Source organism: Excalfactoria chinensis, chromosome 2, assembly GCF_039878825.1.
Source record: "Excalfactoria chinensis isolate bCotChi1 chromosome 2, bCotChi1.hap2, whole genome shotgun sequence".
Taxonomy (NCBI): domain Eukaryota; kingdom Metazoa; phylum Chordata; class Aves; order Galliformes; family Phasianidae; genus Excalfactoria; species Excalfactoria chinensis.
This window is the reverse complement of record NC_092826.1, coordinates 32,486,741-32,514,693: the sequence shown is the minus strand read 5'-3', so window position 1 is coordinate 32,514,693 and position 27,953 is coordinate 32,486,741. Positions and strand designations below refer to the sequence as shown.

The 27,953-nt window shown below is 40.5% G+C and overlaps 1 protein-coding gene across 4 annotated transcripts in view; it reads left to right on the top strand.

Annotated features, from left to right (window-relative positions):
• SGK3 (serum/glucocorticoid regulated kinase family member 3) overlaps window positions 1-27,025 on the top strand; it is a 53,472-nt gene extending 26,447 nt beyond the window's left edge. For all 4 annotated transcript variants that reach the window (XM_072329426.1, XM_072329427.1, XM_072329429.1 and 1 more), the window contains 16 exons: window positions 2,434-2,639; window positions 6,535-6,618; window positions 7,968-8,040; window positions 10,642-10,717; window positions 15,051-15,138; window positions 17,089-17,138; window positions 18,381-18,438; window positions 19,101-19,184; window positions 19,278-19,409; window positions 20,258-20,370; window positions 20,571-20,607; window positions 20,720-20,806; window positions 21,866-21,961; window positions 22,701-22,856; window positions 24,961-25,050; window positions 25,616-27,025. In XM_072329426.1, the coding sequence (XP_072185527.1) occupies window positions 2,562-2,639; window positions 6,535-6,618; window positions 7,968-8,040; window positions 10,642-10,717; window positions 15,051-15,138; window positions 17,089-17,138; window positions 18,381-18,438; window positions 19,101-19,184; window positions 19,278-19,409; window positions 20,258-20,370; window positions 20,571-20,607; window positions 20,720-20,806; window positions 21,866-21,961; window positions 22,701-22,856; window positions 24,961-25,050; window positions 25,616-25,786 (1,473 nt within the window). In that variant the 5' untranslated portion in view covers window positions 2,434-2,561 and the 3' untranslated portion in view covers window positions 25,787-27,025. The remainder of the gene's footprint in view (window positions 1-2,433; window positions 2,640-6,534; window positions 6,619-7,967; window positions 8,041-10,641; window positions 10,718-15,050; window positions 15,139-17,088; window positions 17,139-18,380; window positions 18,439-19,100; window positions 19,185-19,277; window positions 19,410-20,257; window positions 20,371-20,570; window positions 20,608-20,719; window positions 20,807-21,865; window positions 21,962-22,700; window positions 22,857-24,960; window positions 25,051-25,615) is intronic.
• Window positions 27,026-27,953: the final 928 nt, after the last annotated feature.

The window sequence follows — 27,953 nt, the reverse complement described above, 5'->3', positions numbered from 1 at the left end:
AATGCTGACTCTTTGCTCCTCGTTACTTTTGTGTAGTTACCACAGCACTGGTGGGTTTACCTGTTATTAAAAAGTCAGCGTGAGGAAGGTTAAGGTAAGTCTGTCCTTAGTTCTGCAGGCAGACCTGCAGTTCTGACAAGTTCTTCAGAGCTAATGTTCTCGTGACAAATAGAACTTAAAGAAAGCTCTGATATTTGGAGTGTAACAGCCCAACTGCTAATGCACTTATTCCAACCTTGGCAATTCCACGTAGCGGCCTCAGGGAAGGAAAGGAATCCCAGCTGAGGACCTTCCAGGTAGCCTAAAGAAACATGAACATTGCAGTTTCACATTGTCAAATAATTCATTTTTTTTCTCCCCAGCAAGATGAATAAACTCTTCCTGAATTCATCTGGGTGACACTTCCTCCTTTTGTTTCCCTTAGAACTTTGAGCTTCGGATCTGGAATAAAGCTCAGTCTGCTAAGTAATGTTCTTTGTGCTGCAGCTTTTAATCCGTAGTACTACTTGTGTAGTGGTAGAACTGTGGCACAAGAATCAAAGGTGAAAGGGATCAGAGAGGTTCAGCATGCATTGTGAGAGTGAATGCATGCGTATTAGGAATGAATGCTGGTTTACAAGAGGAGAAAGACACTGAATGATACTAGGCAGAGAACTCTTAATTCTTGTTAAAGCTTTGCTGTTTTCTTTATGCGATGAGCGGGAAGGCAGTTCCTTGATGCTCTGTCTGAAGATTGACATAAGTGTTTAGTGAAGTGTAAGCTTAGCAAAATGCTGACTGAAAGCAGCGCCCACTGACTTATTAGTGGGCCTCAGTGAAGAGCGCAGTTAACCTTTAGATCTTAAAAACAGTGTGTGGAAATGGGTGAAGAATAGTCTAAAGGAAGTGTTAGTGTGAAAAGGGAACTGTACCTTGTTGTAATAGGGATTTTAACAGTGGCTTGCCAAAGGAATGGAGAAACCCAGTCGAAACTTTAGGTCAGTAACCATGATGTAGTCCAATAAAAAGAGGAAGAAAAAAAGCTCAACTCTATAATTGCCAGATCAGTGAAGAACAGAACACTTGAACTGACTGCAGAGGTAACAAAAAAGTAATTCTCTGGTTGTGTTGCAGTATGGATGATCTGTGACTCAGCTGTGATTACAGTAGTTTCAAACACTCCTTTTTGTTTAAAGTCACCATATTGAACTTTCAAAATGACTTAATTTGAAGTTACTACAGGAGGAGTGATAATGTGAGAGTTTGACTCAGGGAGATGTTCTGGCTTTTGAGAACAAGAAAATTGTCAACCGACTGTGATTAGCAGAGTATTGAGAACATCTTTTCACTGAATTCCAGGGGCTTCAGCCTTCTTGCCAACATAAATATGGGTGTCTCTCTCATAGCTGAATTACCTCAGGTTCGCTTGTGTTTTTGAAAGTTTATGGTATGAAATACGCAGTTTGCTTTCATGCCTCCCTGTTGTAAGAAAACAAGGAGTTAAGTGTTGGACTGGGCGCTCCTTTTTCCTCTGGGTGTTTTGAAGAGAACAGCGGTCTCCTCTTAGGAAAAAAAAAAAACAAAAAAACAACAAAAACCCAGAACTTCTCTCGTGTTTACAACTCTGCCACGCAGTGTTGTAGAAGCTGAGCCGTGCTCACTGACAACGCACTTCAGATGGCTGTTCAAGCCTGAGCAGGGGATGTGGATATTTCAGTGGTGTTCTCCAGCACTCCTGAAATTGCTGTTACTTGAAGTGTGGCCTGGTAAGCAATTGGCTTGTGCTCACTGCCAGGTGCTGAGAGTGTGCTTCCCTCTGTAGAGGAGCATCCAGTTAGCACCAAGTGCTCTGGTCTTTTGCCTTTCTCGAGTTCCGCAAGGAATTGAACTGCTCTGCTGATGGGATCAGACACCTTATTGCTCTGCTAAACACAGACGGTGCCGGGTAGATACTTAGGTACATGATGCTACCTGCGTCTTCTGAAATTCACATTAGAAATTTTTCTCATGTCATCTTAGATCTCCGATGTGATAATTAAATCCACTCAGCGTGTTCTGGCAAACCTGAAATGCCCTCCTGGTACAGCCTCATGCATTAGAAAATACTGGGTTTTGAGGAAACCCTTCTGAACATAACGTTGGTGGCTTTTCTCAGCTGATACCTGGTTGTTCTATCCCTTGGTTCTGTCTTTATTCCTCAAAGTGGACCCCAAATCTATTTGCAGAATGTGTAAAGGAGGCTTTTGTGTTGCACTCAAGTCCTCAGAGAACATGAGTGATTTCAATGAACTAACAACAGGACCAAAGGCATGAAAACTTGCAAAATCTTGTGCACGTCTTTGTACATGCATAGTAAAGTGTATTTCCTGTGAGGAAAAGTTCTTGTCACACAGGTTTTAGCACTGCGAGCTAAATGTTCCTGGACTTAGTTTTCTTTTTTATGCTCACTTTAAGGTTACATGATGGAATTCACGTTTTCTCAAGAAGAGCTGCATATCTTACATCAATACCGTTGAAGATACCTTCTGATTGCAACACCCCAAGCACAGTCCTGTAACGAATTTGCTGGAAGAACGCATACAATGGATCTCAAAGAAAGCTGCCCAAGCGTTAGCATTCCCAGCTCTGACGAACACAGAGAGAAGAAAAAAAGGTTTACTGTAAGTATATAAGCGCTGTTGGCGAATGTGTAGGTTATTTCTACATGGAAGTGTTACTTGTTTTCAGCAGTGAGCTTGTTTCTATTTTCAACAGGTTTACAGAAATCTGTTCACTTGCTCTTGTGAGCGCTGGCCATAGTCCAGCGTGAGAAGCTGTGAATGTTTTACAGTGCTTAACTGCTTTCTGTGAAAACAGTTTGACTTTGCAAATTTCTGATTCTCCCCCTCCACCCACCCCCAGATAGCAGTGTTTCCTCCTGTAAAATATGGAAGTTTTCAAATGCGAGTATAACATTTTAATGCCAAATCAAATCCAGATTTGGCGTTGCACGTGGTTTATTTTTAATGGAAGCATTTATTTTGTAAAGGAATAAAACATGTTTATGAAATTGCCTTTTTTTGTAGGTATCACTTTATGATTTTTTTGTGTGTAAAAGAAAAAAAAACTCATAAGCCATCATATTTTTGAAAGACCATTTCTCACTCTTCCTTCCTGTTTTCTGATTGTAATGCTTATGAGTTTTTTCCTATCCTGTTCCCGTTTCCACTCCTTGTCCTTCCCTCCCCTTTCTTTTTTGGTCTCCCAGTTTGACCTTCTTTCTGGAAATAGTCTTCCCATTCTGCGAGGAAATTCTTGCAGATTGAAAAACAAAGCTTAGTGCACTTGTGTGTGTGTTTGTCTACAAAGACAGCATAATAATCCTTCATTTAAAAAGCTCAGACTGTTTCACTGCTCTTGTGCAACTTCCTCTAAGCTTCTTCTGTCCCTCTCTGTCTGAATTAGTCACTCTTCAGAAGTGGAGTGTAAATACGCTTAGTCTCAACCGCTGCCTGAAGAATATAACAAAAAGAGATTTATTTAATTATTTGTCTTCCTCCCCTCCTCCTTTTCCTCAGAGAAGAATGATACATTCAGTTCTTCAAGCATGTCAGAGTGTAATCTGAGGCATAAATGTGCTGGTAAAAGGAACAAGAGAACATTACTAATACTTTTGAATGTGTGTGAAGCTCAAATGAGCAAATAAAAATAAAAGCCTAAACTCAAGCAAAACAAGTTTGTTTTATTGCCTCAGCACTGGCAGTCCTGCTGTTAAAAAAGTCTCGGTGTGGTACATCTGTGGAACATACTAATATTTAGATTTCCATGTCATTTTTCCTGAACATCTTTGTGACAGCCTTAGCTACTCAAAGGCGCTTTATCTGGGCATGCCCTTTAGAAAGTAGGAAGCGTCAGAAATTGGGTGTAGGGAGGAGGAGGAAAAAAAGTAATCCAGCCCAGCTTGTGCCGTGTGGAGATGTGCCTTGTCTTGGCATTTTCTACTTGCTGCATCAAGGAATAATGAGCAGCATGACAGGGGCTACTTTCAACAACCAAACTTTTGACGATTGCCTTCTGTATTGTAGGATTTGATGACAGAAGTGAGGGTCATGCTAAACTCTGTGGTAGGAACGTTGAATTCCAGAGCGTGTCCGTCAGTGCTTTCACTTTGCCTCCTCTTTTGTAGCTGTGTTGCAATGACTGGAGCCTGTCAGTTCTGCTTTTGGATGGGAGCGGGAGGGGTGGGGGAACACTTACTTCTGAGCAACTTTGTGGTAGGTCATAGTTGACTGCTTCTCATGGCGGTGTCTGTACAAATTGCCTAAGGAGGAAAAAAAGCCTTAGGGTGAAAGGGAATGTTAAAATGACAAAGGCTAGAAAGACTTTGAGTGACTACATTGTATAAACTTTACCACTTCATCGATTACAGTACATATCACTGCTTCTACTAAGAGACTATTCCAGAATCTTACTGATCCGAATAGAATTGGTAACTGGTTCGCTTCATGTTGGCTCAGAAAGGATGCAAGTATGGGCATTGACTAGCTCTCACACTTACTCTAAACAAAGCATTTTTAGAAACGATCATGTCTCTCTAGAATCACTGTTCTAATAAATAAAACCTTCTCAGTTTTGTCTTTGGAAATGAGCTCTTAGTTCTTCCTGAGTATCTGCATAACCTTTTAATTGGAGGTTCAGTTTGTTTTTTGATAATTATTACCTGTATTTGATATGTTTATTACCTTCTTTGGGGGGTGAAGTGGGGGAGGGAGTTGTTAATAATTTCATATTTGCAATTTTTTTAATGTTCAGGCCATGAAATTTTTCTGCTTCCACTGAAATTCCTGGTAACCAGCCTCTGTGTATCCACCCTAGTTTGCTGTCACGCCTTTTTCCCTGAAGATTCAACATCCATTTTCTTTTTAAAACATGGCACAATACTTACTTTGGGCCACACATAGGCTATGTTAATTGCTATTCTGTCCTTGCTTTATAATGACCTGCTTTCTTTTGCTTTTATCCCCGTGTTATTTAATAGCTAAGGCTTAATTGTATTTCCTGACCCATTCTGTTGTCTCCTCCAGTCATAAGACAGACTCGCTAAGAAATGATAATTTTTCTGATGAAATCTGTGAAGTTTCTCAGATTTGTGATGTATAATAAGGTACAGATTTGTGGAGACAGTGGGCTTTGTCTTTTTTTTTTCTTTTTAAACTATACTTAGTTTCCTTACTTTCCCAATGCTTGCTCTCTTGAAATTGGATGATTTATATCCTACTATTATACTTATCTTTAATGCAAGTTGAATATTCAGGAGTCTTAAGCTACCAAAACAGAATTGAAGCCTGTTGGTTTCAATGATATTCTTCCATGAGGAAATCACATTGAGAAATAGCTGGGTCCTGTCGGGTCTGGATCTGGGAAGACAGTTTGCTGTGATGGTTGTGATGGTGATGTTTGTAGGAGTTTTGTTTTGTCTTCTGTTTTTTAATTTATTTTTTTGTAAGTATGACTTATCCACAGGTTACAGTGCTTGGATGGATCTTTTCTATCTTCTATGAGTTGTTTAAGAAAAGTTTTGCTTTAGGCTTAATTCAGTTTAAAATTGTTATTATCTGAGTAACTCTAGATGGGTGATTGTTGTTTTTGTTTTTCTTTCCTCTTGTCGTTCTGGAAGCAGTCAGGATGAGTGTAGCTGGTAGTAGTAGTAGTAGAGCCCAAAGGCATGTAAACATAGGTAAGCTACTGATGCAGATCAGAAGGGAAGGAGGCCACCAGGGCATCAGTCCAGTTTTCTAGGTATGGAATTAGCAGCCTGCTGCACTTGTTTCCTTGGGATGTCCATCTTCTCCTTGAAGAGAAGGTGTGCTCTTTTTGGAAACACAAGAAGATGGGGAAGGAAGATGAACTGCTTGCTTGAGAGGGAAAGGTCTTACTAAGAGATAGGAGATCCAGCTGTCAAGTAGGTTTGTGAATCCAGCAATCCACAGTTTGCCTGGTTAGTAGAGCCCTCTGCTGTTGTGAGATTTGAATCAGGTTCCAACTACTCCTTCCTTGACCCCAGAACTATATTATGTAACCTGCGCTGCATTTCAACAATGGCAACATTTTTTTCATCTTGGAGGATTCATGGAATGATTGCAGTTGAATTTGGAATTGTCCAAGTTCCCAACCATCTGCAAGGATCCTGACTATAATATGCATTCAAGATGTTGCGAGAAATTGTTCTCTTTATACCTGTCATCCGTATGCGCTTTCTCCCCAGGTTTCAATGAAGGCAATATTTGGTGCTTTACTTCCTTGATATTTGATATTACCTTATTTTTGTATATATATTTTTTTTCAGGCTCCAGGTAAGCAGAAGTCATTTCTGAAAACAGCTAGACTTTCTTGATTGCTCTTCTAGTTCTTTGCATTGATGATTGATGTTTGTGACTACTGTAAGAAATCCACAGCTCAGCCAGTATGTTTACGCAGTACATTTAACAAGCTGGCCTTAACTTCACCCAAGGATTAAACATGGGAGGTTTTCTGAAACTTTGCTGTTGACGTTAACTTGTGTTTGTGTTGTTGTAGGTTTACAAAGTGTTGGTCTCAGTTGGCAGAAATGAGTGGTTTGTCTTCAGACGGTATGCAGAGTTTGATAAACTCTACAACACGGTAAGCAAAAGGCGGGTTACGGCATTGTGCCAGGATAACACAGAGTAACACTTGTTTCCAGTGTTAAGAATTCAGTTAATGCCCTCGCTGAGCAGTTTGAGTCAACATTCAGTAACTGTAGGAGCCTGTTTAAAGAAAATAATGGTGTTTTTTTTTGTTTTGTGTTTTACTTTGTTTTGTTTGAATTTAAACTCAAAATCAGTTCCTTTGCTGAGGATTATTATGTTGCGAGGGACATTTCCAATTAACCAATTGTCAAAATATGCAAAGTGTGTATCTGTTTATGAAATTGGTTGGATGGTCACAGCCAAAGGACTGTAGTTGATGCTTTATATCCAGGTGAAGGTCAGTGACAATTGACAGGGTCTGGCTTGGGACTGGTGCTGTCTGGCATTCAAATGTACACTCAGCAAACTTGCTGATTCAAGCTGAGTGGTGCATTTTACTCAGTGGAAAGAAGGGGTGCCATCCAGAGGGACCAGGACAGGTTTCAGAAGTGGGCCAGTGAAAGTGTAGTGAGATTCAATAAGGCTGAGTGTGAGGTGTGGCACTTGGGTCAGGGCAATCCCATATACATTGATGGACTGGAAGAAGAACCCCTTAAAATAGCCCTTTCAAGAAGGACTTGGGATCCTGGTGGACAAAAAGCAGGACTTGAGCCAGCAGCGTGCAGCTTGGAAGGCCAACTGTATCCTGGTTAATGGGGCAAGGGAGATGATTATCCCCCCTCTTCTCTGCCCTTCTAGAGGGCCCATCTAGAGTATTATGTCCAGGCCTGAGTTTCCCAACTCAGGAAAGGTGTTGAGCTGTTGGATCATGTCCAGAGGAGAGCCACTAAGATGATCAGAGGGCTGGAGCATCTCTCTTCTGAAGAAGAGTTGAGGGAACTGGGGCTCGTTCAGCTTGGAGAAGAGAAGGCTCTGAGGAGACCACATTGTGACCTTCCATTACTTGAGGGGAGCTTATAGACGGAAGAGAAACAGGCTTTTTACACTGTCTGATAGAGGTAGGACAAGAGAGAACAGTTTAAAACTAGAAGATAGAAGTTAATTAGATCAGATAATTGGGAGGAATCTTTGTACTCAGAGGATGGTGAGGCAATAGAACGGGCTGCCCAAAGAAGCTTTGAATTCCCCATCTCTGGGGGCGTTCAAGGCCAGGTTGGATGGGGCCCTGGGCAGCCTGAGCTGGTGGTTGGCAGCCCTGCACATAGCAGGTAGGTTAGAATTAGATAATCTTTAATGTCCCATCCAACCCAATCCGTTATGTGATTCTATAATTATGATTTTGATGATAAAAATCGCTTTAGAAGCCTAAGCGTTGTTTCGTTTTATGTGTTATATTTTCAGCTAAAGAAGCAGTTTCCCACTATGAACCTGAAGATTCCAGCTAAAAGGATATTTGGAGATAATTTTGATCCAGGCAAGTTATTATCTTGTTTCTAGTTTTGTCAATGTCTTTATTTGAGACTTGATCTGTTGCAGCATACAGGAAGCTATCTTAGATGAGTGTTTCAGCAATCCTCAAACCTGTGACTAAACCAAAGGTTAGTCATACTTGAGTAGAGAGTAGGAACTAGCGTGGGTAGGTATTCTTCCTTATGATTTTGAACAAACTGTTGCTTAATGGCATGATAACTCTTCTGTACTGAGTGCTACAGTTCCTCCCGGCCATGTCATATTCCGGATTGTGAGAGATTCTAACTGTCAGACATAAAAACAAAATCCAAATCACAGGCTCTTCTAATCATATGCCCATTAAACTTATATATTGGTTTATGTGACTTTTCTTCCCGCTAAAAATTTCAGCAACAAAGGTATTTATCCTTGAAGGCTTTTGAACTTCATATCTAAATGCATTTTCTTGCACAATTTAGATGAAAACGGAATTCTTTCTGTTGTTACATTTCTGGAAGCCTATTTGATAAGATCTCTGTGTGATCCAATCAGAACCGATTGGTCCCAATAAAGCTTGCCCTGCCCACATAAAAATATTTGTGGAAAATCACTTTTAGAAATGCAGTGAATCAGTGTAAGCAGCACCATGAGTGAATAGATACAAAGGCAAATGGACAGGCTGGGCCTTTGCTCTGTGTGTTTATACCCTTAATTCAGACCCTCTTACTGAGGGATTTTCCTGATGGTCATTGGGAACCCTCTACTGGCTTGCTGGTATGGTCAGTCTGTGTTTGTAGTTTTACCTCCTCCTGTGCTTGTTTACAGGTTTAGTATTCTTTTTTGCTGTAGTACCAATGGACCCAGAGATGCTGACCTTCTTGGCACGTGTTTGGTTTAAGAGTTCTTTCAAGCATCTTAATTTTTAGCAGTTACTGTTGATCATCTACACCTTGACATGAAGCTTCCTTCTCATGTTTTTATTAGAATAATCACATACGGTATTCCAGGTTTGCTTTCCTCTATTGGCATTTTCTGAAAAAGTTTTCTTGTTTTATTTTGTCTTCTTTCATTTTCTCCAACCTTGGGACTTCAGAGCTGGCTGAAGACCCAGTAATGTCCTGCTTTCTGGTCTTCTGTCCAGCCATGTGCACTATTGGATTTCTTGGATTCAGATTTAGGAAACTGGATTCTAAATAAGGGGGGAGCGGGGAATGGAGGGAAGACTAAAACTGTGTTGAAATTATGTATGTAAAACACAATCCCCAGACTTATTTCCATCAAAAATATTCTGCAATCCTGGAAGCATGAGAAAATAGTTCTTAAGATTTTTCTTGCTGCAGGGCAGGGTGATGCTCATTTAAGTAATTCTTGATCTTAACGCTAATTTACTAAAACTTTGATGCAGTGTTTCTGCTTTCTTCTGAAAGAAGGTATATTCTGCAGCTTTGGAAAGGTATTTTAATTTTGTCGGTCTGTTCTTGCATGTGGGCATTCAGCATTGTACTGATGCGTTGTAGTCATTAGCGTAGTAGAGTGAAACTGAAATATGCCTTTCCCAAGGCCTACAAAAAGTACTATCATAACGCACGTTATCGTCTAAAGCCTCCATTTTTATTGTCATTTAGGTTATTTCAAAATTAATCCCATTGTAACTTTAAAAATGGAGCAGAGGGATATAAAAGAAACCAGCCAGAAGGCAGAACAAAAAAATGACGGCATGTGATTGAGTAGATTCGATGCAGATGCTTTTTCTTCAGCTGTGTGGATAGGTTTCTTGTCTTAGAGTGGCTGACCGCATTCAGCATCAGAAGCAGCTGATGCTGGTGACTCGTGTAAAATCTCCATGCAAATTCACCCTCCTGTTTTGAGGGATTATTTAGCATCCAAGTTCCGGTTTAGGTGTTGTGTTACTGAAACAACGTATGCATTGTTCTTAATAATTGAAGTTCTCAAGGTTGTGTTTATGCGTTAATTCTTAACAGAAGACTTTTTGTGATTGATACAAGTGATGAAGGACAAAATTCTTCTGTTCTGGGATTATTTTCTTTCCCGTTTCAAGTCCCTTGCAGATCTTTCCGTACTGCTTAAAGATATCACAAAGATTCTGAGGGCTTATTTACTTAACATTAGGGATTGTGTCTGAGACGGAAAGAGAAGTAGTTTACCTAATTACTTTTAGTGGTTACATCTGAGCGCTTGCTGGATGGTTGTGCAACTTTCCCATTTTCATCTGTTATGGAAACCTGCTGTTTGGGACTGTTGGAGTAAACACACGATTTGTGTGACAGTTTTGCCTGTGGCTTTTTTCTGAGAGAAATAGGACCTGGGGAGCTCACCCATGTAAATAAGGCTGCAGAGGTTAGCACGCTGTTGGTTGCACATTGCTCTTGAACTGCTTTAAAATCCACCTGTCCTATTGCATTTTAAAGTAGTGTTACAGAGGGACGGAAATGTGTTCTCTCACCTCCCCTGAATGTTCTTAAACTTGTGATTTTCATATGTTGAACCAATCCTGTTCTCACTTTGCTCTTTTTAACTGTTATCAAAATCCTAAAGTATCTTAAATTTGAAAAGAAGTCTCTTGTTAGCTGACTGATCGTTCCTAATAAATCTTTTTTTCCCCCAGATTTTATTAAACAGAGAAGAGCCGGACTGAATGAATTCATTCAGAACTTAGTTAGACAGCCAGAGCTATGCAACCAGTAAGTAGTTTCATTTCTGTTTTTATAGGAACCATGCTAAAAGTTGGGAAGTGTCAAGTATAGAATTGCAAATCGAGTACTTCTGTCTAGAAAATTTATTATATTTTCAGTACTTCTAAGTATAATAAATAATCTTTAATATGATTGTTCTTTCAAGAAAATACGGAGGCTGGAGAACAGCATAAAATGTTATTATTTTCTCAGAACTGATCTCGAAATAGTTTTGCAATTAACTGATATTGATTCAAGGAGTGCGGGTTTCTGTGGAAGCTCCCTTCCTCTAGGGCAGATGTTTGTTCTGTTGATAGCTTTGCTTTAAGAACTCTGGTACTTGCTACTGCTTTGCCCTTGTAGGAGTGACTCCCCGCATCCTTTTCTGGTCTTGTTTAATGTCTTCAGTGGTGATCTGAATGAAGGGGTAGGGTGCATTCTCAGCAAATTGGCTGATGATAAACATCTGTGAGGAGTGGCTGATACACCAGAAGGCTGTGGTACCATCCAGGGAGACCTGGAGAGTTGGCCAGAGGGGAACCTGATGATGTTCAAAAAGGGCAAGTTAGAGGCTGACCTTTTGGAAAGGAGCTCTGCAGGGAAGGACTTGGGTGTCCTGGTGGATAACACATTGGCCATGAGCCAGCAGTGTGCCCTTGTGTTGGCCAAGAAGGCCAGTAGTATCCTGGGGTGTGTTAAAAAGAGTGTGGCCAGTGGGTTGAGGGAGGTGATCCTGTTCCTCTGCTCTGGCGAGGCCTCACCTGCAGTGCTGTGTCCAGTTATGGGTTCCCCAGTTCAAAAAAGACAGACAACTTCTAGAGAGAGTCCAGTGGAGAGCCACAAAGACGATGAGGGACCTGGAGCATCTCCTGTATGAGGAAAGGGTGAGACAGCTGGGATTGTTCATCCTGGAGAAGAGGAGGCTGAGGAGGGGAAATCTTGTCAATGCTTATAAATATCTGAAGGGTGGGAGTCAAGTGGATGTGGCCAGGCTCTTTTCAGTGGTGTGCAGTGACAGGACAACGGACAGTGGGTACAAACACATGAGGTTCCATGCAAACATGAGGAAGAACTTTATTGTAAAGGCGACAGAGCACTGGAAAAGGCTGCCCAGAGGAATTCTGGTGTCTCCTCTGGAGATATTCAGAACATATCTGGATGTGTTCCTGTGTAACCTGTTGTATGGAACCTACTTTTAGCAGGGGGGTTGGAGAGGATGATCTGCAGAGCTCCCTTTCAAACCCCACGATCCTGCAGTTTTTCTTAAAGCACTTCATGTGTGTACCCTAGAACTTGTTTTAAGCATGTTAACCAAGTAGCTTGGTCACCTTATTCGGTGGCTTGGGACTTGCATCAAACACGTGAATAAGATTCCATGCTAACTCTTCTGTCAGAAGACCTGTATGTGTGATAACCTCCATCAGTGGGGCACTGATGAGGTGGTGATAAATTATAAACTGCTTCTCTGCATTGCAAGTTTGGAGGAGTGCAGTTCTGTCAACTGATTTTTGAGGGTAAACTTCACTTTTCTTTCAGTTTCAATGTAGACCTAATCGATCTGAGATAAAGCCATGCAGCTTTCTACATTGCTTGAATTAGTAAATCAGTAACGTTCTGTTTCGGGCTTTAGCTCCGAGTTTCTTTACTACATGTGCTTTGTTTAATTATCCTATCAGTACAACCCATGAAACTGTCCATTTCCCACAGGAAAAAAATACCAGAGAATATTGCTGCAGTTTGAAGTCTGCAGTCAGGTTTTATTTTCCAACAAGCGAACTACGTAATGTTGATGAAGTTGAAGTATGTGCTTCCTTTCTTCTTTGGAAGAGAAAGGATGACATATATAGGTTCATTGTGATAAATGGAAAAAAACTTTGGAACAAAGGCTTTATGGTGAAATAGTTTTCCACTAAAGGAAATACTGTGAGTTTTATAGTCATAGCATTGACTATTGACATTGAAAGAATAGGAAACACTGCAGAATAACTAAGTGTTGAAAGCTAATCTGCTTTGTTAAATTATTTAAAAGATTCAGATCTTCTTTTTCTAATTCAGCATAACTCTCCTGTCAGTATGGCCAAGTACCACATGTCGTCTCAAAACGCGTTATATTAGTTCTCCAAAGATAAAGCCATGCTTCTGTATGCATCACAGATTACAGCACATCATGTTAATAATTACATAATCTGTTGCCTTTTCTATGTGCTGATAGATACGAGCAGTAAAGAAATACCAAAGGTTGATGACTTTGAGTGTCCTGGCACAACCTGCTAGAAACACCTCAAGAGTGTGCGGTGACCGAGTCTTTACAGGTGGCCCATATACACACATTTAAACTGTTTTGCTTTAATGATAAGCCTGATTTTAGATAAAATAACTCACAGAAATTTAGTAACATACAAGGAAAGCCGTAGGGGGCTGTATGATCTCAGAGAAATGTGAGGAAGCTCATCTTCCACTAAAAATCTGTAAGCATTAAAACAGGTATGGGGACTTTATGCTTTTTAAGTCCTGCCTCAGAAAACTGTTCCAGTAAAAGCTGAAGAGTGATTCATGGTGGCTTCTCATTTCTGGAAGGGGAGGCGCTTGAACGTCTGAATTGAAAAGCACAAATGTCAGATTCAGTATGTGTCCGTGATGGTTCTACCCACATTATCCTCTGAAACACGTAACTCTGTGCTGTGTTTTGTTTTTCTTTCAGTGGACTTTGTTCTCGGGACTTGTTTGTTAGATAATATATCAAAACCAAACCTTTCTGCTCAATAATAAACCTGACAAAAACCTGAAGTCCACTGGAGTATATATTTAGATAGAGTATATAAGGAGAGAATAAAGAGACCCTTTAGCAGCTGGTGAGGGGTTTTCCTGCAGTCCCTGTCAGGGACTGGCTGAACCTTTGTCTTACATTGAATTGGGAATTACATGGGCCGGCTTTGAGCTGCATTTGCTCAACTAACCATATTTGTTGGAGAACTTGCTCTCGTGGGTAGAATGCAGAGCGTGCAAAACAAACAAAAACTCTGATGGGATACAGATCTGGTAATGCCTCTCCTTTGATGGCTGCTGTCCTGGATAGGAGCTGGACATTTGTTAATTACGAGCACTATTTTGTGTAAGAAAGGTAGCAGCATATCACTTTTTGTTTGTTTCTTTTAAAGACTGTGTGGTTTATATGTTAAACTGCCAAGACCATGGAGCGTGCTTCAAACATCTGGGTTCTGTCAGTGCCAATTAATTTTACCATCGTGTTTCAAAGTTTGCAACTTTTTGAGCTTGTTTTTGTTTCTCCTCGCCTCTTGTATGGCTTGCGTGTGTTTATAAGGGAAGGCTAACACAGAAGTACTGCCACTGAAGGGACCATATGTAAGGGGGCAGTTTGGGACCCCTTTGTGGATTTCATAGATAATGCATAAACAGAATGTATCCAGCCCATCATAGAAAAAAAACAGCTTTTCCATCCAGAATTGCTTACTGGTAAAATAAATAAATAAATAGGCTGTGTGTGTTGAACATCCTATCTACGCTGCTTTCTTTATCCATTTAATTTGATATGTGAGCTTATTTTAGGAACAGCTTCAGTGTATTTTAAAATCCTTTGAATTAACGCTGCACCTGAGCTAATGGTCACACTGCAACCTTGGCAAAGAAGTGGATCCATTAAACTTCACTTTAATCACTACTTTCTTTGCAGTCTTCCACAGCTTCTGAAATTACAGGTGTGAATGATGTAGCATTGATCAGTTGTGCCTCTGGCTGCTCCATATTAGCATCTGGAAAGGGAGCGAGGAGATATGGTGTAGGGGTTTTTCTGTAGGTATGGTAAAGGGAGGACGGTTGGACTAGATGATCTTATAGGTCCTTTCCAACCTTGTGATTCTGTGATATTGCAGAAATTGCTGAATACCCCAAAACTGTTCAGCAGCCTTTCCCTGTGAACTGATTTTTTTTCTGCTCTGAATTCACTCATGGGCGAAGTAACTATAGTGACTATTTGAGATGCATTACAACGTGCCCTACTTAATCAGCCAGTTGTCCAGAATAATGAACGTGGTAAGGTAATTAAGGCCAGGTTTTGGAAATCCATGTCTAGTGAAAACGTTAACCATAACTTTGTTTTATTCATTTTATGATAACCAGAGGTTCTGATAGGTCTGATTATTGTCCGATAGGTCAATATTCTTGTAAATTTCCAACCAGTTATTTTACTCTTCCTGGGACTAAGGATACAAAACATACCCTGGAATAGATGGGAGTTTGGAGTTCATGTAAGATTAGGAGAAGTAAGCTGGTTGTGAAATTGTGTTATTGGTTTCCTAATATGTTTAACTGTGCTTCTTTCTAGCCCGGATGTCAGAGCATTTCTTCAGATGGATAACCCAAAACACCAGTCAGATCCATCTGAAGATGAAGATGAAAGGAGTAATCAGAAGGTAATAAAACAAAGGCATAGAACAGTCTCCTAAACTTTAGCTACTTGACAGCAATCTTAAGTATATTACTTACAGAAGATTCCCAGTTGGTTTTGCAATAAATCTCTCCTGTGATCTTTTAAACAGAACTGTTCTGCTGTGGGCTGTAAGATGTATTCCTGTCTGGTGCAAAGAGAGAAGTAATCCTGATTGTGAGCTTTGTCTTGTTTCTTCCCCACTTGCTCAGAGTGGAAGAGACACAGATGGAGTTGTAGTTTAGCTGTCTGTTTTTTCAGTCTCCTCAGACGCTCTGGCTCAAATTATGGCTGGCAAGGAGCAGAGGCAATTGAATGGTTTGTTTGTTTGTCTTTAAAAGAAAGAGAGATGCCATTAGGGGTTGGAATGAGGTGAGCTTTAAGGTTCCTTCTGACACAAGCCGCTCTGTGCGGTTTAATTCTCATGAAGGAAAAAAATATTGCAATCTTTCTTAAAGTCAGACAGGAGCAAAGATGAATTTAATTTTAGCTCGCGTTGAACACTGTGAGGTCTCAAGCCTCTCTTGTCAGAAAAGCCCCCACAGAAGTGCAGTCTGAAAGTTAATTTACAGCCTCCAGAAACAGTGCTGATTGAAAAAGGAGCCTTTCTAGGAAGGCAGAAGTGCTATAACTAAGTTTATTTTCTCTGGTTTACTTCATGGCCTTTGGACTTCTCATTTTATTCAGTCCCTCTTACAAAATAGACGAATAGGCTGTTTGAATCAGCTGTGCATCGCACGCAGCGCAGCGTGTTTGTTCTCAAAGTCTCACTTCCAAAGATGCCAGTCTTTGCTTTATTGTTTTTTTTTGTTAAGTACTTGACAGCATGGTGAGCACCCAGCAGAATTCACTTTAGTTAACAAGTTTCCTCCTCTTCCTTTGAAAGATGCTTTAAATAATGTGAAAAGCTTCCATAGAAAATTAACAGTGTATTACACTATAATGAACTTCAGAATAAGAGGACAGCTCACGCTCAGTGGCTGAATTGAAACACTGTAATAGAAAATTAATGCTGTCGTGGTTGCTGTAAGTGATGAAGATGTGCAACCAGGAGTAAGAACGATCTCCTTCCCACTCCCCCCAGTACTCAAACTTGCATGGTGACTTCTTAAAACTGCAGAGTACCGCTGTGTGGTCGGTTATTATTAGTGCAGTTGTCACATCTGGTGGTGCTGTCGGGGCATGCTCTGTTCCTGTGGCCATGCTGATTTTGTGATGCCTGCTGACCCATCTCCAGTTATATTGTCCTTGAAGTTGACTTTACAGAGAAAGTCCGAAAGCATAGTGAGAGCACTAATGCTGCTTCATTTAAAAACACATTGGAGAAAGTTGCTTAGGTGAAGGTGGTTTCCTCCCGTCCATGGAATTTGTGAATTCCATCGTCAGTGTGTGCTGATAAGGTTCATGCCTTTCATGGAATTGAGTTATTACTGACAGGACAGGAGAAGTTTCTCGTGGTTTTTCTTGGTGGAGGAAAATGTTTTTGTTTTTTAAAGCACCGTATCCTTAATTAATTAAACTCTTGTATAAACAGTAGAGTTTGACAATAACTTTATTGGAATAAAAGGTAGAAAGCATATCCCTTAGAGTAAATGCAGAAGGATCTAAGTTCTTCATGAGGAACATATAAGACTGTGTCAACAAGTTTTGTTCCTAGTTCTGTCCTCTCCATTTGGATGTAATTATTTTATTACCTTTATCCTTCTGTATGGTCAGTGTAGAAATATTTAGCAAGAATGCATTGATGGCCAGATACTTCAAACTGAGGATGTTCACAGTATTAGATATCTTGAAAGAGGTATCCAAATGTTAATAGGTTTTAAAGGTATCTAATAAGTGTAAAGATATAGCTTGAAGAAAATAGTATTTTGAAATTATTCCTGGTTGAAGCCGAAGAAAGGTTTATTTTTTGTGTTCTATTTGTTTCTTCCTACAGCTAAATTCTACCTCACCGAATATCAACTTGGGACCATCTGGAAATCCTCAGTAGGTTTTTCAATTCACCATAAACTGAAAAACTAGACTGAATATAACTGCTTACAGTGTGAAGAGAGGGTTGAGTATGTGGCTTTATCTTTTGTTTTCTCTGCTCAGAAAGAAGCAAGACATTTAATCCTGTGCTCAGTAAATTACCTCTTTTAAGACATTTTCCTTTTCATGTTCAGGTTCTGTTAGTTTGTTATCATTTGATGTGAGGATGCTATGGCAAAAAGAAAAGCAACACCAAAAAACCCCCTCTCTCCTTTTGTAATGGTTGCACAGCTGTTAGGAATGTGAAACGTTCTGAAAACACATTTGTTTTAATGCACGGTGAAGGAGCAGCGTAACTTGTTGATATTACAAACTTCATCACTGCAGTTGCAACTTGCTTTTCTGGTGTTTACTTCTGTAAACTGCTTCCTCAGTTCTCTGTGCTTTCACATCTGAGAGATGACACCTATTTTGGCTTCCCTTTCCTCTCAGATTTTTTTCTGGGCTAACAGGAGGAAATGCTGAACAGATTGCAGTGAGAAATGAAATTGTGAGAGTGCTTCCTTTGAGGGGCAATAAATGAAGAGGTGTGTGACATAACTGTTGTTTCAGAGGCGGAAAAGATCATTGTTTTGCTGACGGCGGTACCTGTAAATTGTACTTAGGAAAAGGTGAGGTAATTAGTGGAAATTACTGAAAGTGGTGGTGACTTGGAAAGTGGAAAAACAGTGAGTTTGTACAAATTACACACATAGAAGAGGAAGGTGCTGGGGCCTCCCTCCTGTCACTGTAAACTGGGGAAGCAGTGGATGGTAGGGAGGATGGGATGAGGAATGATAACGTTCTTCCTTCTGTAATGTGAGCTTTGGAATCTAATTGGATGTCTGGAAATGGGAGATAAGCTTTGGGAAAAGTCATGGAGAAAAGAAGACTTAAAAACAAGAAGAATTGAGGGTCTCTGGAGGAGAAAAGAATAGTCTTGCTCATCCTCTACATCTTACACTTAAGATGGAAAAAAATAAAAATAAAAAAGAAATAAATGCTGCAGCTCTGTCACCTTTTCTGGAGGAAAATGCAATTGCGAAATGAAGGGCAGCTTTGCAGAAGTCCAGTTGTTGATTAGAATGAGGAATTGAGAAAGGTGCTGTCAGACTCTTCGCATTAAGGTTGAAGGGTTACATTAGGCTTCTGTACAGCTATGGAGCTTGTAATTTTTTCTTACCCGAATGACCGGTCTCCTTCCTAAATATCTTTCAGTGCTAAGCCAACGGACTTTGATTTCCTGAAAGTTATTGGGAAAGGCAGCTTTGGCAAGGTGAGCTTTCTACTTGCTGTGGCTTGCTGTGGTGCAGGGGTGCCAGATGGTGTCTCGTGCATAGTAGCTGGAGGTGTTGCCAGAGGCTTTGAAAGTGGTGTCACACATTCTAGGATGGCACATAAACTGCCATATTGGATTATGGTTGCTACTTCTCCATAGCCCTGGCATTGTTATTTTCTGGTGTAGTACTTGTTGCCTGCCTTGCTTGCTTGTTGGGATTAAAAAATTAGTGTTTCCCATTGTTGTTAAGAGCAGTAGGGATCCTCTTTTTCCCCCAGGGAGGAAGGGGGGGACCCCTGTACTTTATGCAGCTGTAGTACAAACCCTGCATTTTCCTTTGTTCATACGGTCTGCCTTCTCTGGCTCCTAGTGCTATGGAGCAGTGCAGACAGCACCACTGAAACAACACCGAGCAACACTGAGAAGTGACTAGTATTGATACTTCCCAAAGAGATGCATTTAGTCTTTTGTTATATGAGTATGTAAGCAGACTGTACTGAACTGTGAGATCACTCTGTTAGTGGTAAGCTATATTAAAAACAAAGAGACTATTGTGAGCACATAGGATTAATGCTGTTCGGTTCTACTGAAATTAATAAGTTATCAGTGGAATGTGAACTACAACCTTGACATTTCTTCCTTTGTTTTGAATTTCACAGGTTCTTCTTGCAAAAAGAAAACTGGATGGGAAATATTATGCTGTCAAAGTGCTGCAGAAAAAAATTGTTCTTAACAGGAAAGAGGTACAAAGAAATGCGCTTTCTCCACGCACCTTTTTGTTCCCCTTAGTTACAAAATTGTATCTCTTTACTTCCTGATCCTTTACTTCCTTACAGCAAAAACATATAATGGCTGAACGTAACGTGCTTCTGAAAAATGTGAAACATCCATTTTTAGTTGGATTACATTACTCTTTCCAAACGACAGAGAAGCTTTACTTTGTCCTGGATTTTGTTAACGGAGGAGAGGTATGTGGGGATTCTCTTTGGATTTGTGTCTGTTTAGCTCTGTTCTTCTGTGGGAGGAACAAAACGATCCTTTACAGTAGGCTGTGATCAGTATTCTCCCAAGTTCTGGAGATCCTGTTAATCTCTAGTGATGCCATTCCTTCAGACTTCCATAGTTAGACAGACCCCGTTCCTCTTCTTATCGGCAACTTTAATACAGCATTAATTTATGGTTGTCAGATACAAATGCTGTCTTTTGACAGTTACCTAAATATATCTGTTATTAATTAATCATACGTTGGCATTTTTCAGCATGTAAAATTCTTTTCCTTTTTCATCTGCATTATCTGAGGTGCTCGTATTTCCTTAGTGTAAGGAAACAAGTAAATAGACAATGATTTGGTTTCTATGACTATTGGAAATGTTGGGATACTTCTGTGGCTTTGCAGGTCCAATTGCTCACTGCTGAATAGCTTTCTTCTCAAGATCCTTTTCCTTGGAGTGATGCTATTGAGTACGAGGAGTCCATGAGTAATTTAAGGATCTTGATGATCCTTGAGGTCCCTTCCAACCCAAGACATTCTGTGATCTTGCATCATTGAATCTTGCCACTCTCAGTTAACATGGTTTTCTCTATTTCTTTGTGCCTAGTCTTGCTTTTAAGGGAATATCCTTGTAAGTTAGTAGCCTATGCATTTCTAAGCCATGAAAGAGAAAAGGAAACGAGTGAAGGAATGTTGTCAATTTTATTTCATCTTATGTTCTTGAAGTTGTAGGCAGCTAAATAAGATTACTGTTAAAATTATACCATATTAACTTGGTTTTCTGTATGATTTTTTTTTCTTATTTACTACTTTGCATATTTACAGCTGTTCTTTCATTTACAAAGAGAACGTTCCTTTCCTGAGCACAGAGCCAGATTTTATGCTGCTGAAATAGCCAGTGCACTGGGATACTTACACTCCATAAATATCGTGTACAGGTGAGTTTCTGAAGTGTATTCTTGTCCTGGGGAAGTTCAAAATAGGAGAAATTTATATATAAAAGCTACTGCATGAAGTAATCTTGGGGAATTTGAACAAAATGTAAAGCTTCCTTTCAGCTGAACAATAAGTCATTGCCTGTGAAGCTTTTGTGTTAGTGACTGCTGTTTTGAATTAATACAGTGATCTTTTTTTATAGGGATTTAAAACCAGAAAACATTCTCCTAGATTCACTAGTAAGTGAGCAACCTTATTTTTTGTATTATACATTCCCTGCCAGAACTGACACTTACAGGCATGTAAATGTTGATCGTGTTCTGTTTTGTAAAACTCTTGTTTCTTAAACAGGGTCATGTTGTGTTGACAGACTTTGGACTTTGTAAAGAAGGGATTGCGAGTTCTGATACTACTGCAACGTTCTGTGGGACGCCGGAAGTATGTTGATGACTTTGGCATCTTTTGGCTAGTAACTAATGGTTGTTGAGTGCTCTCAGTTGTGTAAATAGAAGATCAGATATGCGTGTATTTATAGTAATGTCGTGTTGGAGACTTAAATTCTTTTTATGAGTTCTTCCATGAAACCAAAGACAAGTTTACTGCAGATCTGTTCTTTGTACTACTTACTAATATTCAGTATCTCCAACTTAGCTACCCACGTCCTCATAACTCATGTTTACCATCTTCCCTCTTCGCAATCCTTTTCACATGCTGTTTCTTCCCATGTGTCTGACTAGATGTAAGACAGTTGGCTTGTGTAACAGCTGTAACAGATTTGCCAATAGGAATCTGTTTACTATATCCTGCCATTAATTTTTAGTACGGTTAGAAGCACTTAGTAGCTTTGAGACATGCACAATTGAATATTAGTCTTTATGTTCCAAGGTCTAGGTTAAAATCTTTCTTGATACTGTGAAAAGTCTAACGATATGCTCCATGTTTCTGAACACTGAGCTGAACGACTTAGTGAGCTCCAACTCACTAAAGTTATGAAAAAGTAGGAAAAGCAGCTGTGTTCATAATGCTTTTTGTAGGGTTATGTATAGACAAATGAAGTACAGAGGCACTACAGGGGCACTTGAGCATATAGAAAGTTTGAGAAATGCTTGAATGCCCATGTACCTCATTTGTCTGTAGATACCTTTGAACAGTGACTCACCTCATTAAATGATACCGGCCTTGTCCATTTACAGATAGATCTGTTTTCTACACTAAATTTGGGAATTTGGATGCTAGTGAGCAATCTTCTGTTCTGAGAGAAGGGGTTAGAAACCGTGCATGTGCTGGGTAGGTGAGGACTGAGATGATGAGGATCCAGCCACAGTAATTCTATGCAACGTGTCCACAGAGAATAGTCTTGTACTGTGAACTGCCTGTACTTGCACTGTGGTATTAGTAAGCTAGGAGATTTCCTCATTAACTGTGACTGAAACTGAAAAACCTAGGTTTTATTATTGTTGACCTAATGTTCTGCTGTTTCTGTTTGTTTGTTTTTAGTATCTTGCACCAGAAGTTATTAAAAAGCAGCCCTATGACAACACTGTAGACTGGTGGTGCCTTGGTGCGGTTCTTTATGAAATGCTTTATGGACTGGTATGTATTTAATATGGGTGGGAAAGTGCCATTAAGGTTGCTAACTTTTTGCAGAGCATTGAAGTACTCTGCTTCAGTGGGTGAATGATTTGTCTTCACAAAGCATCTGTTTTTCTCTTGGGGATTTTGCATTGCCTCCCAGTGTCTAAGCCTCTGCTTTCCAGTGAACTTCTGGACATCGGCTGAAGACAAACAGTGATAATTGGGGAAATGTCGGAGTAAATGGAATCAACAGTGATAGCACACAATAATTAAAATGTCTATTTTGGCTTGGGTCTTCCAGGATTTCTCCTTGTTCTTCTGCTTCTTGGTGCAGTATTAAAAGAAAATAAATGTTACTGTACTCCTTCTAGACATTTGTCATCACTGTAATGAAGATCTGTTCTGATAGTTTTCTTGAGTTTTATATGCATCTGGAAATTTAATAGGGAGATAGATTTGTTTTCCCACTCTCATTCTTATCAGGCAAGCACAGTGGGGGGCTCGGAATCGTGGTGGCATCTGCAGTTACGTTACTTGTAAGTGTGAGAACATCTTATGGAAAGAGAAGGTGGCTGGGGGAAGATATCAGGCATGGAGACCTGGCTGTGTGAATGACTGAATTAGAAGTTTAGCTGTGCCTAAGATTTCTTCCTTTGCTGTTAGCAGTTTGCTTCTTACAGATGCATTTGTTGATCCAAACACATGAAACAAAATGCCGGTGTAGCTTTGGTTAATGTGTAACATTTGTTTTTTTTAGCCTCCTTTTTACTGCCGTGACGTTGCTGAGATGTATGAGAATATTCTTCACAAGCCCCTAGTCTTGCGTCCAGGGATCAGTCTCACAGCCTGGTCTATTCTGGAGGAACTTTTGGAGAAAGACCGGCAGAGCAGACTTGGAGCAAGGGAAGACTTTGTATGTAATGTCCTAATTTATCGAGCTCTTCTTCATTTAAAGGGGCATGAATAAATTTGAGTGAATCATACAATTTTAATGGCAAAAGATAGGAAATGCTTTTCTGTATATCTGTCTGTTAGGGGTTTTTTTTATTTATTTATTTGAAAATACCAGTTGTGGTCATCAAGTCCTGAAAGATGTTTGGAATAGGAAGGGGGTGATTGTTGTAGGATATAATATTTTTACCTTGGTTGGTGTCAGACCAGTCAGCAGAGAAACTGTGCTTCTGTCCTTGAATAGTTAGTCTTCTGATTGCAGCCTTAACGTAGGTAGTGTGTTGACCTTATCATAGAACGGCTTAGATTCAAAGGGACCGTAAAGACATCCAGTTCCTATCTCATGAGTCAGGGTTACCAGCCACTGGGTCAGGCTGCCCAGGGCTCCATCCAGCCTGGCCTTGAGCCATGCATCAAGGGATGATGCATCCAGAAGTTGCCCGGGCAACCTGTTCCAGTACCTCACTGCTCACTGAGTCAAAGTTTCCTCCTAACATCTAACAGAAATCTCCTCTCTTTTATTTCAAAGCAATCCCTTTTTGTCCTGTCACTGTCAGACAGTGTAAAAAGTAATTCCCTCTTCCGTTAATAAGCTCCCCTCAAATACTAGAAAGCCACAATGAGGACTGTTCAGGGCCTTCTCCAAGCTGAACAGTGTCTTTGTAAGAGAGGTGCTCCAGCCCTCTATTTAGCTTTTTGACCCTCCTCTGGACCTTCTCCAACAGCTCAGCATTTTTCCTGTGCTGGGGAACCCAGGCCTGGATGCCATACTCTGGATGGGGCCCTCACAGGGGCAGAGCAGAAGGGGGGCAGTCACCTCCCTCTCACCCTGCTGGCCACTCCTTTTTGATTCAGCCGAGGGTACAGTTGGTTTTCCATACAGCAAGCACAAACTGCTGGCTCATGTCCAGCTCCTTATCCAGCAGGACCCAGAAGGGTTTGCAGGGCTATCTCAGTGACTTCTCCCCGATTGTACACATATCTGGGATTGCCTTGACTCAAGTGCACCAACTTGCACTTGGCTTTGTTGAATGTCATTAGCTTCTAATGGGTCCACTTTGCAAGCTTGTCCTGGTTCATCTGCATGTCATCCCTCTTTCTGCTGTTAACTGCACCATCCAACTTGCTGAGGGTGCATGTGGTCCCACTTTGTGTTGTTGATAAAGATGGTCCCAAGACGGACCCCTGGGGTACACCACTCATCACTGGCCTTCACCTGTGCATAGAGCCATCGACAGCAACCCTCTGGCTGTGACCATCAAACTCATTGTTTATCAATTTCAAATCCATATCTCACCAATTTAGAGATAAAGGACATGGTACAGGACCATGTGAAAGGCCTTGCACAAGTTCAGGTAGACGTCAGTTGCCCTTCCTTTGTCTACCAGTGCCATCAGTCCCATCGTAGAGGCCACCAGCCAGTTCCCCCTTCTGATTTATTGGGCAGGTTGCAGGTGGGAAGGAGTGCACTCTCCTTTGCCCATCTCTTCTGACAACATAACTGTAGAATCCCTTCTTGTTACTTTTCCGTCTCCCACCAAATTCAGTTCCGTGTGTAACTTGGTTTTCCTGATCCTGTCTCTGTGTGTCCAGACAGCATCCCTGCGTTCTCCTCAGGTCACGTGTCCTTACTTCCACTCTCTGTGCATTTCCTTCTTCTCCCTCAGTTTGAATAGCAGATCCTTGCTCAGCCATAACATGCTTCTGCATGATTTCTTATCCTGAGTGGGGGCAGAGACCTCTTGAGCTCTCACAAAGGTGTCCTTAAAAGAGCTGCCAGCTCCGTTCTGTTCCTGAGTTCATAATGACAGCTTCCCAGAGCAGAAATGCTGATAGAAAATATTCTTGCCCTGTGCTTGTCTTAAAAGCAGCAAATAGGATTTTAAAAGTAAACACGTTTGTAGAAGCAGGCTAACACGTTCTAATTCTCTTCCTGCCAGCTACAGCTTTTATTGCAAAATAAACTGTAAATGGAGAACTTGTCTTCCTTAGGTTTTGTTTGTGCATTTACTATGATGCGTGGGATGCATTTCTGAAACATCTGTAATTTCTATTCTTTACCGCAGCTTGAAATTCAGAAGCACCCATTCTTTGAATCTCTCAGCTGGACTGACCTTCTACAGAAGAAGATTCCACCACCATTTAATCCTAACGTGGTAGGTGTTGTTTTAGGTCCTAGCTGCCAAATTTCTGCCTGTGCGGGCTCCTCTGTTTGGAAAGAATATGCGTGTATCAGAGTGGATGGGAACCTCTTAGTGCTGGCTGCACTTGTGAGCAGTGACTTCTGAGCAGTGATGATGTCTTTTTCACTTAGAACTCACATTGACATGTCACCGTTTCCTATCAAAGGACTCGCAGTTTTTTATGGTGTCTGAAGACCAAAGAATTTAAAGCCTTCAAATGATGAAGGCTATTTTGTAAGCCTTAGTTGCAGCCCTACTCCTGTTCATCTTCCTAGCAGTTTACCTCTGTTTGACCAAGAAACCTCTGCTGTCTTGTTCCTTCTTCCTTTACCTGAATGTTACTGCGCTTTAGTTCTGAGGTCCCTTACTGCAAAGGTGACTTACCATAGTAACTGTTGTTGCTAGAATGTAAGTTTTATATTATTGATGAAAAAGGGAGGAAGATAACCTTAGGCTTTATATACGTAAATGGGAAAGAATAGTACAATTTTAAAAGTACAGAATTAATGTGACAAACAATGGATCTTTTGTTTTCTAGGTTGGCCCGGATGATATTGGGAATTTCGATGCGGTGTTTACAGAAGAAATGGTCCCATACTCAGTTTGCATCTCTTCTGATTACAGCATTGTTAATGCCAGTGTCCTAGAGGCCGATGATGCGTTTGTTGGGTTTTCTTACGCACCGCCTTCTGAAGACATGTTTTCCTAGGAAGCCTGAAGCCGACGGTGCTTTGCAAGGCTTGGGATGAACTGAAACATTACGAACACATTCCAAATTAGTGTATCTAGTGCCTCGTTTTGTATATAGGTTTGAAGCCTATGAACAAACATTGTCTGCTGTATAGGAGGAGATTGGGCATTTTGGATGGCTTTCTTTGGGGTTTGAACTGTTTATTCCTGCTGCAGAAAATATTTTTTAAACAGCGCTCAGTAACATTCTCTACGTTTAGGTATTTTTTTAAGCAAAAACACTGACTGTTCTCATCAGTCCCTTCAGGTTTACATTCATACATATCTGAGATAAGGACGGCACAAGCAGCAGCATACTTAGTAAATTTATAAATGCCTTTGTACCTATTTACAGTGACTTTGTGCTTGAATTGTAACTATGCAAATCATCTTTTGTATATCCCGGTTTAAACAAGGTAAATGTGTTTTTTTTCCCTGTTACATCGGTTTGAACTTTGTTAACCTGTCAGCACTTAAATGAAGATTTAATTTAAGACTCAGATGCTCGGAGGATGTCTATAGAATGAAACATAGGGTATGTAAAACTAGGTGGTTGCTTTTGCATATGTTGGAGTACCTACGTCTCTGAACTGGATTATTTGAGGTATGCAGGATTACTCGGAGCAAGGATGGAACAAATCAACTATCCATTTGGTAACTTTACTGATCATGCGTTCTACCTTTTTTTTTCCTCCCTGAGATAAATAGATGTCTGTATTTCAACCGCATTAAAAATATTTTTGGTTAAAACTCTGCTTTTCCAAAGATATAATATGCAATAATCAGCGCTATTTTGAAAGTCTATCTTACCTTAACCTTCCTGCGGTGGATGGTGAGGGGATCATGCCAAACATTAAGTACTTTTCTCACTGATTTGTATTTGGAAACACCAACATGCTCCAAATCACTTGTATTTCAACACACAGAGCTACTTGTCTTTGTGTCCCATTTTGGACCATTTTTAAATCTTCACTTGATATTTGAAAAAAAAGAAAATAATGTGAATAGTGTTGATAATTTTAGGAATGTGCAGAGTCGGTGTGTTTCTCATAACACACACGTGTATGGAGAAACTGATCGTTGGATCGACTTCTGTGTGAGGAAAACTTCTAACAATGCAAGTACTGCAGTTAGTGCGTAAAAGCCTGTCATGGCAGGTAGTAGTGTTATTATGTACATCACCTGTAAATAACAACTTATTTTTGTCTGTTCCTTCGTAATCGTTCTGTGGTGTGTTTGGTTTTTTTTGTTCTGTTTTGCTTTGGTTTTGTTATTCGTAAATACATTCAAGTTGAAAGCCTTGGTTTGAGGGAAGTCTGATAGGACACACAAGAGCAGCCAGAGTCCTGAGGGAACTGGCTGATGTAGTTGTTGAGCCAGTCTGAATGATGCGTGTGAAGTCATGGTGGTCAGGTGAAGTCCTTGGTGACTGGAAAAAGGGCAGTGTGGCACCCATTTTAAAGAAGTGTAGAAAGGATGACGTAGGGAACTATCAACCTGTCAGCAAAATTGTAATTATTCTTGAAATAACGTTGTCAGAGCAAAGCATTCAGCAAGTGGAAGCTAAGCTAGGATTGTTTGCTTTTTTCATTCTTTCACTTAATGCTGAGTAGTTGCTGTGTGAGGTGTGGGATGGAGTCACTGGGTAAAGCAAGTAGGAACTGACATTGGAATGGAAAGAAGGGAAGGAGCTGTATTCTGTGGGAGGAGAGTGGTGGCTCTGCTCGTTTCCTGTCCTCTCGCTCTGAAGTTTTGAGACCTTTGGAAGCAGCTACACAGCTGTTCAGGACAGCCAGCGACTTACATGAATTGTGGTTGTGATCATTTGGCAGCTGTCTTCCTAATGGACTGGAAGGCAGAAATTGTTGCAGTACGGTATATTATACTGCATTGCTTCATTTTTTGTTCTCTCTTTCAGCAGTGCTTCTAACTAGCTTCCTGACTAGGTGTGGGCTCTCCTATCCTCTGTCCTCTCTCCCCTTTTTATTGGGGTTTCTTTCTTTTGGCGTGAATATGTTACCCTTTCACTTGAGATACTCGGTTTGCTTTATTCCTTCTATTCTCTTCCATGCTGTGAAGTGCCCCAGTCAGATCAGTACTGCCAAAAGCAAAGAAACGGACTGTCCTACTTCAAGCAACAAACCCTC